Here is a 15,332-nt window from a genome sequence, read left to right on the forward strand (position 1 = left end):
TTTTAATAAATATAACAATTTATTTAAAAAAAAAAACTCTAGTGGCGTAATTTATTTTGGATTTTATAACTAAATTCCATTAGAATATCTCCTGGAGACCATTCCAATAAATTGGAAATTCCACATTTCCAATGGAAAGGTGATTTAGAATAGAATCCTTTCAAAATAAAAAAAAAAGGAATTTGATTAGAATTCTTTTGGATGTTCCAGAACTTCCAGTATGATTCTTTCTTAGAATTTACGTCTTGTACTTGTTGTAAACAGCTTTGAATACAATATTTATTAAGATAAACTAAAACTATATTTTAATCTTTTGACTGGAACGGCTCAAATTGATTCCAAAAATTGTAAAATCTATAATTCCATTGGAATTGACTGGAAAGCCTATTAGAAACATTTAATTTGTAATTGAATTCCAAGACATATTGGAAAGAAAAAGTATTAGAATAAAACAGCTGGAATTTTCGTGGAAATTCCAGAAGAGCTTCCAGTTGAACTCTTCATAAGTAATCTAAACGTTCCCAATAATGATTCGCCAAAATATTTTTTTTAATTTCAGAAATACTTCCAATAAAATTGTCTTGGAAAATTCTTTCTTCCACTGGAAAATCAAAATTTTATTCCATAATTTTCACATAATAATTAAATAACTGAGAATAATATTAGAAATTCTTAAGACATATCCAATGAATTTTCGGTGGAGAATCTGCATAAACTCCATATTTTCTCCCCAAATTACTCACCAAATTGGAATCAAGATTAAATCATTAAATGTTGAAAAATCATACAATTTTCAAAACCATTTGTTTTAACTTCCCCCACAGTCTCATGCTGGAGTATAATATTCTTAAAAGCTCCATAAACTATCTTGGATCACTTCTTGTCTTGGCAGTCGTTACATTTACGCGGATAAACTCATAAAAGTGCAGAGAATTTAATAAAAAACCATAAATCCCAAAGCATGATTTTGCATTTAAGTGAACACCCCCGTTGGCACATGGGAAAGTTGTTCGCTTTTTGCGGGGGAGTGGTGACATGAATTTCAACGAAATTTTATTACACCACCAACCCCCCTGTACTCCCCACACTGTGCCTGGAGCATATGTTGTGTGCTCAAAGTTATATTAGCGGCAGCATTCTGTTGGAAGGACCAAAAGGTCGTTGATATGGTGAATGTATTTAGGTGGAATTTATTGGAATTAATTAATTAAATTCAAGGGACGGAAAGTTCACCGGGGGCGGGGGGAGGAGCGAGAACATGAATTGATTTTCAATTGAGAACAGCCCGATTGATGGAAGTCAACGCAGTTCTCTTCCACCAAAAAGGGAAAATCGCATGAAAATCAAGTGGAGGAACTTTTCTCTTTTGCCCAGACAGCTAAAAGAGACGAAATTGTACGGAGAAAGAGGAGAAGGAGTAAATTATTCAACATTTCAACACAGAAAAGTCTTACACTAAATTCATCATCTCATGGCTTTAATTAAATTCTAAATTTAACACTTTCATCACACTTTTGAAATTGAGAAGAAAAGTAGAAGAATTTCTCAAATGAAGAATTTCACGAGAGAGTGAGAGAAACACTTATATCCTTTAACTCCTTTAAGAAGCATTTAAAGTAAATTATAGGATAAAGATTTCTCGAAGAGTATTTCGCAGAGAGCTTAAACATTGCAGAAATTCCTAGGAAAATTCCTTAAATTCTTCAGGAATTGGTGGGAAAACTAAGAGGATGGAAAACATGCTGAGAAAATAGAGCATTTGTGTGAGATAAAATTTGATAAATGGTGAAAACTTTCATTGTAAAATGCAGTGCTGCGTTTAATTTTATCTCTCTTCTCTCAATTGAATTTTTCCCACTAGTTGCAACTTAATGTGCAATAAATTATTCCCCAAAGCTTTCACTTTTTACTTAAAACTTTTATCTTTTTCGCATGTTTGGATAGAAATCTTCCGGAAAATCTGGAACAGTTTTAAGGAAAATATTGTTTTCTCTGGAAGTTAAATAAATCTAAAAGAAATATAATTCAGACAAATTTTTTGGTTGAGAAATTGCCAAGAGAAAATAAAAGATTTTTAAAAATATATCAAAAGCAATGGGGCAATGGGCAATTTATTTTAATTTTAAAATCTAAATTTTTAATTTGCAATGTTCTTTTAACTTTAAGCGAGATCCTAAAATTAATCTTAAGTACTTTGCAGACGTTTCATATGAATCTCTATTGGAAATATTAATTTTCTCCCCTGGAGAATTCGTAAAAACTCCAGTTTCTTTATAGATTAATGATTAAAAATGTGTTTTAATACCTTGGTAAACAAGAAAAAGCATTTTTTAGATTCCTACTGATTAGCCTAATGAATTTTCTGAGGAAATTTCTTGTTTCTCCACTGGAGACTTCGAAGAAAAGCACAACAAATACTCCACAACTTCTACAATTATTCTAAAAACTTAACGATTTTTTCAAAATAATAGAAGAAATTGATCTTAAAATCAATTTTAAGAGTTTTGCAGACATTTCATATGAATTTCCTGTGGAAAGCTTCCCTTTCTCCACTGGAGAATCTTTAAAAACTCCACAATTCTCTGTAATTATTTAAAGAATTCCCTAAAAAAATTCTTTCTAAATCCAGGACATTTTTAGAGATTCCCATAATTCTCCAAATTACTCCTTAATCCAAAAAATCATTTTAATGAATTTTCCTTTATTAAAAATTTTTCAATTAAACCCTTCACTGCAACAAAAAAAATCCTTTTCAAACAATTACTCTTATTTGCATTTTTTTTCCTCGGAGTAATTACTTAAAAGGAGAAGGAATTTAATTCTCTCGCAAAAAAAGCACCTCTTATGCTGCTACAACAATGCGCAAAAAGAAATATTCACAAATTTCTTACAATTTATCGCCATCGTCAAGCTTTTTTTTTCCCTTTAAAAAAAGCGGGAAAATATAAAACTTCCCTTCTGTCCATATATTTGTAACTTTTTGCCGCATGCTGGAAAATGTTTGCTATATAGAGAAAACTCGCCTATTATGGGCCAAACACAATGGAGAGAGGGGGGAGCAGGCTCTTAAAGCATGTGGGGGTGGGTGTTGGAAAAGAAATGGGCATAAAATGCTCTTGATAATAGCGGAGAGAATGAGAAAGAGAAATCTCTTCTTGTTCCATTGATAACGTCTTTTATTGTTCTTGATGAGACTCTCACACCACCCCCATGAAAGATTCATCTGGGAAAGACTTTTGCAATTTTGCTTTTATTTGCACAAGAAATGGCTTCTGATATCATAATTTAATACATCACAGAGAGCAAGTAAAAGTACAAGCAAATGTTGGAAGAGAGGACTCTTTTCCATGGAAAAAATGTCTTTTGCATTTGACTTCAATCAATTTTTTATTTATAGAATATTTTCTCTTCGATTTAAAGAAAGGAAACTAAGCTCTGAAGGAGTTCTTGTAGAGTCTTCTCTATGCAGCAATCCTTTGTTGTACAAAAGCTGCATTGACTTTTCTTCTTTCTGACCATTTTCCATATACGCACAAGGAAAAGTCAAAGCATTTTCCATCAAAGCTTGTCACAGAAGAAGATTATTTCGAGGAAATCCTTCACATGACACAAAGAACCTTCATTGGGGGTGGATCGTGGGTGGGCAGGCATAGAGGAAAAATGCTGTGAGTTGGAGAATTTTCAATCTTCTCCGGGAGCACCATCATTCCTGCTGATTCTTCACACATACGCACCCACGCCCCTTTATCACTTACATTGCCTGGGTGGGGTGATAAAAGAAATTACCCCGTAATGTTCTCGTCAACTATTTTGTACGTCAGAGTTTAAATGCCTCCAAGGGATTCCTCCTCGCCCCCCCGAACGTCTTCCTTCAGCGCATAATCAACTTGATAATCTTTCGAAATGGCAAACAGAGAGGAAGGTCGTTTGAATGGAAAGTCGTTTGATGCGGCAAATGGGAATTTTTTCGCATCATTCTCACGATGGGTGAAGAGGCAAAGAAGAAACCACGAGCGTCAAGGAAAATGTTTTATTGCACATTTTCCCACATAGTCGTTGGGAAATGAGTCTCCGTGGAGGCTTTCTGGAGGGGGGATCTCAAATTGAAGAATTGAAATTTGAATTTATTACGTTGGGTTTAGGATTAGTAGGGTGTGGAAGTTTTATATGGATTATATTATTCTATTGCAATGGAGAGAAAGATAGAAGGAAAAAGAAAGAATCAGAATGTGCATTAAAGACAACTCCCTCAGTAATCTCGACCCTGATCCCTTTAGGATTAAAGTTCTAACATTTGGTACAATACGACGAATCTTCGTGTCGGTTCGCCAAACCCGAAGCACTCCAAAGTTCGTTTTAAGATTATTTTTTGAACTTCGGATCGAACGATCGGACACGAAAATTCACTGCACAAACTTTGCATGTGAAATTCCTCATTCATCTATTGGTTCTGAACAGACGGAGGTGAATTTTGATTGACGTCTTCGCGAGGAGCATATTTTTGTCACTTGAGGGAGGATTTTTCGCGCCGACATAACCACAAAGCTAATTTTTTTGTGCAAAAGTGAGAAACATGGGAAAAATGCATTGCAGTGCCCCCGGGGGGTTTCCCTTGTGCTCTTAATGCATTTCCCAGACGAAAATCAGCACAATTCTGTCTTGTGTCACAAAATGTGTATTGAGGTTATGTTAGGTGGTGGATTTTCCCCAGGCGCAAATACTCCGCCAAGTGTCAAAAAAAAAGCTCGAGGAAAATTTTTTGACACTTGAAGGAGTATTTGCGCCAGGGAAAAATCCACCACTTAACATAACCACAATTCGCATTTTGTGACAAAAAAAAACAGAATTATGCTGATTTATGACTGGAAAGTGATTTTAGGAGTATACTGGAAGCCTTCCGAGGCACTGCAATGCATTTTTTCATATATTTCTCACTTTTTTGCATAAAAAAATTAGCTTTGAGGTTATGTTGGCGCGAAAAATCCTCCCCCAAGTGTCAAAAATATGCTTCTCGCGAAGACGTCAACCAAAATTCACCTCCGTCTGTTCAGAGCAATTGAAGCCTTGAAAATTCCCTTTAAACTCCTTTAGGCGGAAAGCTTTCATGAGGAATTTCTTTAAGGAAATATTTCCTCGATTAAGCTGCTAAAATAAAGAGAAGAATTTGATATTAAAATGTGTACGGTATACCACCTAATTCTTTATGCGTAGATAAATGGAATTTCCGGAGGGAAATATTATGCAGCATTTTCCATTTTTCAAATTTCCATCCGTTACACGTTATCAATTTTAATTTATCTATCGACCAATAATTTAACTTTCAATTTAAAAATTTATCGATGCACCAATCAGAATGTGGAAAAATGGGAAAAATACAGCCACTGCTGTATCCCTTCCATGGTGGCGGAATACAAAAAAAATGAAAATTAAGTCTTGGTGCAGTAATGACTTTTTGTTGTGTTAAAAAAAAACTTCATTCTCTCTGTGTTGATGCAGAAAACTAATCCTTGCAACTCCAGTACAACACAGTGCAGAATTTTACATCATCATCATTTTGCAAGGGGTGAAAATATGGGTGGAAAATTATGTCTTTTTCTTCTATGAAAAAATTTGCTGTAATTATGAAATTTATCTCTAAACTTCTCAAAGCTTCTCATTCAGCAAATAATTCTGATATTCTTTAACAATTACGAATAGTAAGAAAATATTCTGATTATTCTCTTGAAATATTCTCAATAAATTTTCAAATCTTCTCAAAATCTGAGGAATATTTTTTTTTTTAATTTTTTTCAAAAATTCTTTAATTCTCTTCAATTATTATCAAAACTTTCAACAATATGTTGACATTTTACCTTATGTTCCCAAAAAAAAAAAAGAATATTCGTTGTTTTCTGCTAGAATATTTTCCACATAACTGCCCCTTTGTAATTCCCATGGATTATTATCATTCACGGTGAATCTCACACAGATCTCATTGCATCCTATGCATGCGGTGGAAATGGAAAAAGGTTGATGACTGGAGAAAGAAGAAGGAAGGAAATGAGCGTAGAATATGAAATTAGAACGAGAAATTACCTTCCTTTTCCTAAGGAAAAAAAATGAGAAAACTTTTGAAAAACTATATAGCACGTCTCATTGCTAAATATTGCATAAAAATTCAATTTTTCTTCTTTTTCTGCTCTATCTTTAAAGATACGAAAAGAAGCGTCGTGGTGCCGCAGCGGGATTGTCAGGCTTCAAACTCCTTGCTGTGACACTGAGACAGCTCAAGGAGCGCTACCAGATTCTTCTGTTGCCAATAACAGCCTTCATTGGAGCGGAGCAAGCTTTTATCGCAGTGGACTTTACGGCGTCTTTTGTGGCATGTGGGTGGGGTATCTCAAAGATTGGGTAAGTATATATTTTGTTTTTCATTTAATTCAATTCAAACATTGAGCTTTCCCAGATGAAGAATTTGGGATAAACGAATTTTTAAAGTTTTAGTGAAGAAAGAAGAAAAAATATTAATTTTGTGCAGCCAATTTATCATACTTTTTGGCAAGAGAAACTGCATGGTTTTTCGTCCGAATTTTTGACCACTTTTCCCAACTCTTCCTGTGCATTTTTCAATCAAATTGTTGCTTCTGAAAGTTGAGTAATTTATCAGTCTTGGAGTGAAGGTTTCACGAAGAAGAAAATTGCTTTAGCTTCATATGAAACTAAACTTGGAAAATTTTCTTTGAGAAGAAAAGAAAAATTATTTAAATTAACTTAAAAAAAAAGTTGAGAACCCTTCTTAATAAAATCTTCTTATAGAATAATTTTTTATTCGATTAGTTATTTGCCCTTTACACCCAGTTAATCAGTTAAATGGTAATTTATGTTAATCTTTTCCTATTTTTAAATTTAATATCCTGCCAATGAAAATAACTCGATTAAATAAGGCTTTAATTATTGTAATACAGACATTACAAATGAATTTTCAGTGAGATTAAAATCAATTAAATTTAATTAAATCCAATAAAAATGCGGCGAATTGTAAAAGCCCCAAATCCAATTTGAAAATTCTTTCGGCTTGAAAATATTTTATAATTAAAATACGAATTTATTTATTTACTGTTTAGCTCTGAAATTAAAGGGATAATTTGAACAAAAATCTATTTGGAAGAATTTAGGAGAGACTGGAGTCCAATTAGTCAAGAAATATTATTTGATAGATTAATTAAATATTTGAAAATTATAAAAAAAAAATCATTTTAGAACCTTTAACTTGTTTTTGAAACTTGACTACCTCAGCACATCCTTTCCTTGTTTTATAAAGTTCAAATCTTTTTAGGTTGATACTTTTGAAATTCATGCTTTGGCTTCTTGAAGTAAAGAGAATATTTGTTTCAAAAGAGAATCTTTATTGACCCTTTCAGCCCAATCTTATTCAAAGTTTTTAATAAACAAAAAAAAATCCTTTGAGAAAGTTCTGAGCTTCTAATCTGTTAGCAAACATGAATTAAATAATTTATTTTTATTTTTTTAACCCCTCTAAAATGAGAATTTGTTATAAATTTCTTTCCTTCCGTCCCATTCATTTTATAAATTTTACGTGTGCAAACATATGCAATAAAGGACTCCATTCATTCCGCTTCGAGAGCTTCTTTGGCACTGAAATGAAATTCTTTGCTTTTAAAAGAAAAATTCTCATATCGGTAGGTATGCGATGATTTTCTTCGGAGTGGCAAATGCAGTGGGTTCCGCTCTTGCTGGTGCTCTCACCAAACTCACCGGACGCCTCCCTGTGCTCATGGGGAATCTCCTCCTGCACACCATCCTCATCATTTGGATGCAACTGTGGCATCCGACTCCCTCCGCGGGATTCGTTTACTGTACCATGGCAGCACTGTGGGGTCTTGCTGATGGTGTGTGGCTGGTTCAAGTGAATGGTAAGTTGTAGTTTTTTCGGTGGTGGGGGATGTTCTCTCTCTTCTTCCCCTCATTTGTTACTTATCTACCCCTCAATTGTGCCACCCTTCTACCTTTTTCCCAAAAGGGGAGTGTTCTCAAGATGCGCCCCACTCGTAAAAGTTTGAACGAAAGTGGTGGGGAGAATGTTTAAGAACTGGAAGAAAATTGAAACTCTTCAGCATTGTTCCTATCCCCACCATTTTCTATGATTTTCCTTACCTTTTTCATCAGATAATCCATCGAAAGAAATTATTTCCTTCAAATCTGGAATTAAATTTGAAGGAAAATGAAAAGAATCTGAACTAAAATGTGACAATATTGTACTGATTTTGACGAGAAATTTTAGTCTGGCTTGCTTTTAAAAAAAAAAGAAGTTCAAACTTAAAGAAAAAATTGTATAAATAAAAAGAGAAATAAATTAGATCTTAATATTTGCAAAAATCACATTTTTCTTTACAGTTCAGGTTCAAAAATATTCTATAAAATTAATTTTCCGTTAAAAAGAAATTTCAAAAATATTCCAATATTCCATTACCCCTATTTTTAGCAAGGATACTTTCCTCTATTCCAGATGGGGAAACTAAGAGGATGGTGGGGATATGTTCATGCGTGCTTAGAAATTCTTAAAATTCCAGTTCTCAGAAACTACCCCATTGCTCATTCCACAAATTTCCCCTTTCCCTGGAAATCTGGAGAAGTTTCCAATGGGCGGGGAATTCGCTGGAATAAGCGCATGCGCAAAGAAATGTTCTTTTTCCAGTTTTCCAGTTTTCAGCAAGGATAAGAACCATATTGCCATTAGAATGTCTCAGGAATGGAATACTGGAAGTTGTTCTTAGAATACACCTTTTTTCAGTTAAGAAATACATTTCCCCTTAAGTAGGAGTTTTGTTCCTAAATCCTTCATTTCAAATTAAACGGCTGTTGAATGATTAATAAAATAATTGGCTTTTCAATTTCATTTAGAATAAATAATTAGTTATTAAATCTTTATATAAAGCTTAGGCAATATTGTCGTTGAAATCAGCATTATATCATAGAAATTTTTGTTTTTATTATAATTTTGAATCAAATAATTAGAATTAATTAATTAATTTTTTAAGAATTATAAAAGGATTCTTTCAACATTTCTATTGACTTTAACCCTTTTATGTCCACGTGAGAAACATAGAAACAGTGAAATATGAGGTCTTCTTATCGCGATATTTATTCTATGGATGCCCCCAGAAAACATTTACCCGTCAGAATGTTGTTTTTATCCTCTTTTACGTAAACTCAAATCATTTCTAACTTGGAAAAAACATTAAATTTTTTAAAATTCGGTAGAATAAAATGTTTCAAGTTTGGATCTACGTAAGAACGCGAACGGGTTAAAGGCCTGAAATTACCATAAACAAATTTTATTTGTATAAAATTCAAATGAAAAATGTTAATGAAAGAGTTTTAGAATTTCAACGTAAAATTTCAAGAACTTTTTGTTTGAGAATTGATCATTTCAGACAATTTTGAAATCAGACTTCGCGAAAATTTCGAAACAAAACCGTATGAATTAACTAATATTGACAAATATTTGGGAGTAATTCCAGGAATTAAATATTCTTCTTGATTGAAAGAATTTCTTTAGAATTCAAAGAATTGATTATTTCTCCAACAAGATAAACTCCTCTTGCTGTTGAACTGACCATTTATTTCTTTGTGGCTCCAATTACCCCTTAATTTGTCCTTAAACTGCAATTTTTATATATTTTTAAACACATTAAAATGATTTATTTTGGGCTTAAATAAATTTAAATTATTTTACTAAAATATCTAAATGAATTTAATCTAGTCTTGAACTTCAAATAGAAACCTCAAACTCTGTCCATAAGCCTTTTGGAGGCAACAAAAAGCCTTAAAACAATAAGAAAAAAAACAAACAATTAAAAATATTTTTTTCAGCAGAACTAACTTGATTAAAAAATTCACGAAATTAATTAACTTTCAATCAATTTCTTTGCCTAAGAATTTTTCCTTCCAGAACAAAAGAAGTCTCATAAATCCAGGGCCCTGGTGTAAAGCCTTGTGCAGTACAATTTTATGCTTTTACACCGGCGCCCCCGGCTCATGGAGGCGGAAATATTTTGAACTAAATTATGTTCTTTGAAACGCTGAAACTATTGAAACATATACCCACCAAAAAAACACAATATGACATTTCCGCGGAAAGTCGTTAGAAAATTCCATCAAATTAAATATTTTATTTTTATGAAATAAAATTATAAATAAATTGAACGTAAATTAATTAATAAGTAATAATATCCCATCTCAAGTGCCAGAATTTCCATTTTTAGACATTACGGGAGAATTAGGGGGGAAAATTCAAAGAATTCTGGTAAATTTTTTGGTCACTTCTGTTTTCTAATAATGAAGTGATTCTTATATGTTCTGGCGGTTCTGACTACAAGAATTTTTATCTCTTGATTTCATCCCAAAGAGTCAGAACTTCCATATTCTCGACAATCAGATGTTCTTAATGAAAAAATTGTTTTTTTTAAAGTTAGATTTATGGTCACTTTACAGTACCACTTTCTTTTCCATTCACCCAATAATTCTTCAGACGAATAAAATCATTCCAAAATCAAGAATCAATCCTTTTTTTCGCGACAAATATACTAATTATTCTTAAAGCGTTCTTTTCTTCTTCAAAATATCTTTTAAAAAAATCTTTATTAAAATAAAATTATTCTAAAATGAAGAATAAATTCCATTTTTTTCGCAACAAATTTACTAATTATTCTTAATAGGTTCTTTCCTTCTTCAAAATATCTTTTAAAAAATCTTCAAAAGAATAAAATCATTCTAAAATCAAGAATAAATTCTATTTTTTTCACAACAAATATACTAATTATTCTTAAGAGGTTATTTCCTTCTTCAAAACATCTTTAAAAAAATCTTTAAAAGAATAAAATCATTCTAATATTAAGAATAAATTGTATTTTTTTCGCGACAAATATACTAATTATTCTTAAAGCGTTCTTTTTTTCTTCAACATATCTAAAAAAAATCTATATTAGAATAAAATCATAAATTCTTGAATTAGGAATGATTAAGCTGTGTTTCTTTTAGGCACAGCTTTTGTGTACCGAGAAAAATCGAAAGTCGTCAGATCGTGCTCAAACTTGGAACGAGCACGAATTAGTGTCCGCACATTCCAAAAAACGTATGTGCCAAACATATTTTTCCGGGCGTCTGTAGTACAAAGCTAAATTGCGAGAGAACGTTGATAGATAGTGACTTGCGGTCAACGGAAAAGTTAAAATATCGACTGAAAGACATCCGATTATGAAGTCAAATCAACCCCCCCCCACACCTCCGTCCGCCATTTTGAATAACCCCAAATTTTGTTTTCGCTATATCTTAGCCCCTATTATAGCTAGAGGTCTGAAATTTTGATATGTTGACAAGCCGTTTAGTCAATATGGCCGCCACAATTTTTTATTAATATATTTGTCAAGAAAAAAATAGAATTAATTCTTGATTTTATTCTTTTAAAATTTTTTTAAAGATATTTTGAAGAAGAAAAGAACGCTTTAAGAATAATTAGTAAATTTGTTGCGAAAAAAATGGAATTTATTCTTGATTTTAGAATAATTTTATTTTAATACCTAAGATTTTTTTTCAAGATATTTTGAAGAAGAAAAGAACGCTTTAAGAATAATTAGTATATTTGTGGAGAAAAAAAAAGAAAAAATTCTTGATTTTAGAATAATTTTGTTCTAATAAAGATTTTTTTAAAGAAATTTGGAAGAAGGAAAGAACCTTTTAAGAATAATTAGTATATTTGTCGCGAAAAAATACAATTTATTCTTGATATTAGAATGATTTTATTCTTTTAAAGATTTTTTGAAAGATATTTTGAAGAAGGAAAGAACCTTTTAAGAATAATTAATAAGTTTGTTGCGAAAAAAATGGAATTTATTCTTGATTTTAGAATATTTTTATTCTTTTCAAGGTTTTTTTTTTAAAGATATTTTGAAGAAAAAAAGAACGCTTTAAGAATCGCGAAAAAAACAGAATTTATTCTTGATTTTAGAATGATTTTGTTCTAATAAAGATTTTTTTAAAAGATATTTTGAAGAAGAAAAGAACGCTTTAAGAATAATTAGTATATTTGTCGCGAAAAAAAAGAATTAATTCTTAATTTTTGAATATTTTAATTCTTTTCAAGGTTTTTTTTTTAAAGATATTTTGAAGAAAAAAGAACGCTTTAAGAATCGCGAAAAATATAGAATTTATTCTTGATTTTAGAATGATTTTATTCTTTTGAAGATTTTTTAAAAGATATTTTGAAGAAGGAAAGAACCTATTAAGAATAATTAGTAAATTTGTTGCGAAAAAAATGGAATTTATTCTTCATTTTAGAATAATTTTATTTTAATAAAGATTTTTTTAAAAGATATTTTGAAGAAGAAAAGAACGCTTTAAGAATAATTAGTATATTTGTCGCGAAAAAAAGGATTGATTCTTGATTTTGGAATGATTTTATTCGTCTGAAGAATTATTGGGTGAATGGAAAAGAAAGTGGTACTGTAAAGTGACCATAAATCTAACTTTAAAAAAAAACAATTTTTTCATTAAGAACATCTGATTGTCGAGAATATGGAAGTTCTGACTCTTTGGGATAAAATCAAGAGATAAAAATTCTTGTAGTCAGAACCGCCAGAACATATAAGAATCACTTCATTATTAGAAAACAGAAGTGACCAAAAAATTTACCAGAATTCTTTGAATTTTCCCCCCTAATTCTCCCGTAATGTCTAAAAATGGAAATTCTGGCACTTGAGATGGGATATTATTACTTATTAATTAATTTACGTTCAATTTATTTATAATTTTATTTCATAAAAATAAAATATTTAATTTGATGGAATTTTCCAACGACTTTCCGCGGAAATGTCATATTGTGTTTTTTTGGTGGGTATATGTTTCAATAGTTTCAGCGTTTCAAAGAACATAGTTTAGTTCAAAATATTTCCGCCTCCATGAGCCGAGGTCGCCGGCGTCTGAAGATGGAATTTGCGATATCTCGGGGCCCTGCATAAATCACATGAAAAATGAACTTTTCCTTTGAAAACTCTTCTTAATTCGAGTACTAATGATTGTGTCTCTGCTTTCTGTGTGTCCTAGCTCTCAGTGGGATACTTTTTCCGGGAAAAGAAGAAGCGGCTTTTAGCAATTTTCGCCTTTGGGAAGCAACTGGATCAGTTGTGACGTACACCCTCAGCCCCTACCTCTGTTCCCGAACGAAGCTTTACATCCTCCTTGTTCTTATGTTTGTCGGAATGTCGGTGAGTTCTTAAAAAAAATCCTTTTTTCCTTTTAAAGAAATCTTTTAATTGATTTTATATTTTATTTTCTCTTCTCCTCCACCAAAAAGGGCTTTGCGAGCATCGAAGTGATGGAGAGGAAGCAAAAAAAGAATCCACCCAATGAGAAAGCTTTCGAATTGGTGGCAGCAAATGATGAAAATGAGAAAATTTAGTGAAAAATTGTAAATTTTGTTCAAGAAAATACAAGAAAATCAATAAAAGTTGAAAAAAAGTTTTTGAAAAAAAATTGACCCCGACGTGATTTGAACACGCAACCTTCTGATCTGGAGTCAGACGCGCTACCGTTGCGCCACGGAGTCCATACGGGGGCTTTCACATTAGCACATAACACTCCGCGTGTGCGCCAAAATTGAGATCAAGGTCATTTTTTCACATACAAAATTATCCTCTGCTGCCCATTCTATTGCAAAAAATCCACAAAGAATTTTCAAAATTTATTTGCAAAAGAAAATATGGTGGAAAAAGGAAATAAAAAAGAAAAAAAGTTAGCAGAGCGTAGTTTCGATCTACGGACCTCTGGGTTATGGGCCCAGCACGCTTCCACTGCGCCACTCTGCTCTGAATGCACACCAAGCTAATTTTCTTCCTAAGGCACGAGGGCAGCGCTCAGGTGGGAATTTCATGTTATTTCAAAGAATTTCGTCAGAAATATTATTTTTATTCAATTAAATTTTTTTTAAATTAAAAGAAAATTTTATTTATTTCTCAAAATGTGAAGAAATATGGGATTTTTGGGGTAATTTATGGTGAAAAATAATTATTTATTCCCAGGAAATTTATTAATTATTCCGTTATTATTTTATTTGAATGGGAGACTGACACAAGAGCTTTTACAGACTTGTACAGAAAAATAGAGACATGGAAGAAAAATGTTTTTGATTCATTTTTTTGTCTCTAAAAATAAAAAAAAATCAAATATTAATATTAGTTAATTAATTTATTAATTTATTTATTATCTAATAAAATAAGAATTCTAACCCTGATATGCCAAGAATGTTTTCTTTTAATATTTTCATAAAATTCATTTTGTGGTAAATTTCAAAGAAATTCAATACTTAATTGAACTTTTCTACACATACAGATGTAAAGAATTAAGAGAATTAATCACGATATGTTAGAAAGATTTAATTTTTTGACGATTTAATAAATCGAATTGGCCACGGTGGCCAGCAAATTCCTACAAGTATTAAAGAAGATTTTTTTACAAGTTTTTATTCAATCGGTTTAGCAGATTTTTTGTGATGTTTTTTTTTGTATTTCTGGCAATTTATTGTGAATTCAAAAAATGGCACGAAAGGGTTAATCTATCCTTACTTTTGTTATCGCGTGTTCCTATTTTTTCGTTTCTTCCACAATTAGTCCTTATTATTTATTCTCAATGTTTTCTTTACCCTGCAAAATTAATAAACGCCTACGGAAATAAAATAAAACATAAATAATTTAATTAAGAACGTAATTTTATTTAAAAATAATTCGTTACATTTTTTATTTGAAAAATAAAACATTTATTTACATTGAAAACATTAAAAATGAAAAGAAGGTTTTTTTCTATACCAAAATAAATTTTCTTTTTAAAATCTCTTTGCACAAAAAGATGAAAAAGTTAGCAGAGCGTAGTTTCGATCTACGGACCTCTGGGTTATGGGCCCAGCACGCTTCCACTGCGCCACTCTGCTCATGGTTAAAGCTCAATCGAATTTTTTCATTTGCCCAGGGGTGGATTTTCCAAAAGTAAATTCTCAAATTAATTTATTATTTCAATGAAAACAATTATTCTTTTTTATAAAACAATTTTCATAATTTTATTTGGTATTTTATAAATGATAGAAAATAAGAAAGTTCAACAGAGCAGGGGAATTATGTAGCTTTTTATGCTTTCTTGTATTAGGAGAGCTTTTAACACTTCATGGCAGAAGAATTTGACCAACAAAATTGGGTTAATTTTAGTGGGAAATAGTGAAGAAGCATAAGCTGCAGCCTTCAAGATTTAAAAAAAAATATCCCAAAAATATTAATAAAAATTTATTC

The 15,332-nt window shown here is 31.4% G+C and overlaps 1 protein-coding gene and 3 non-coding genes across 4 annotated transcripts in view; 1 reads left to right on the forward strand and 3 right to left on the reverse strand.

Moving 5' to 3' along the window:
* Positions 1-13,515, forward strand: part of LOC129795353 (UNC93-like protein) — a 42,831-nt gene extending 29,316 nt beyond the window's left edge. The window contains exons 6-9 of the mRNA XM_055836575.1: positions 6,193-6,390; positions 7,684-7,913; positions 13,102-13,262; positions 13,352-13,515. Coding sequence (XP_055692550.1) covers positions 6,193-6,390; positions 7,684-7,913; positions 13,102-13,262; positions 13,352-13,456 — 694 coding nt within the window. The 3' untranslated portion in view covers positions 13,457-13,515. The remainder of the gene's footprint in view (positions 1-6,192; positions 6,391-7,683; positions 7,914-13,101; positions 13,263-13,351) is intronic.
* A 16-nt stretch (positions 13,516-13,531) lies between these two features.
* On the reverse strand, positions 13,532-13,603 carry Trnaw-cca (transfer RNA tryptophan (anticodon CCA)). Its single transcript has one exon. It is a non-coding gene; the product is annotated as a tRNA-Trp (tRNA).
* Positions 13,604-13,790: 187 nt separating this feature from the next.
* Trnam-cau (transfer RNA methionine (anticodon CAU)) lies at positions 13,791-13,862 on the reverse strand. The gene has a single exon. It is a non-coding gene; the product is annotated as a tRNA-Met (tRNA).
* A 1,046-nt stretch (positions 13,863-14,908) lies between these two features.
* Positions 14,909-14,980, reverse strand: Trnam-cau (transfer RNA methionine (anticodon CAU)). Its single transcript has one exon. It is a non-coding gene; the product is annotated as a tRNA-Met (tRNA).
* Between the last annotated feature and the right edge of the window lie 352 nt (positions 14,981-15,332).

This window comes from Lutzomyia longipalpis, chromosome 4 (genome assembly GCF_024334085.1).
Source record: "Lutzomyia longipalpis isolate SR_M1_2022 chromosome 4, ASM2433408v1".
Lineage (NCBI taxonomy): Eukaryota > Metazoa > Arthropoda > Insecta > Diptera > Psychodidae > Lutzomyia > Lutzomyia longipalpis.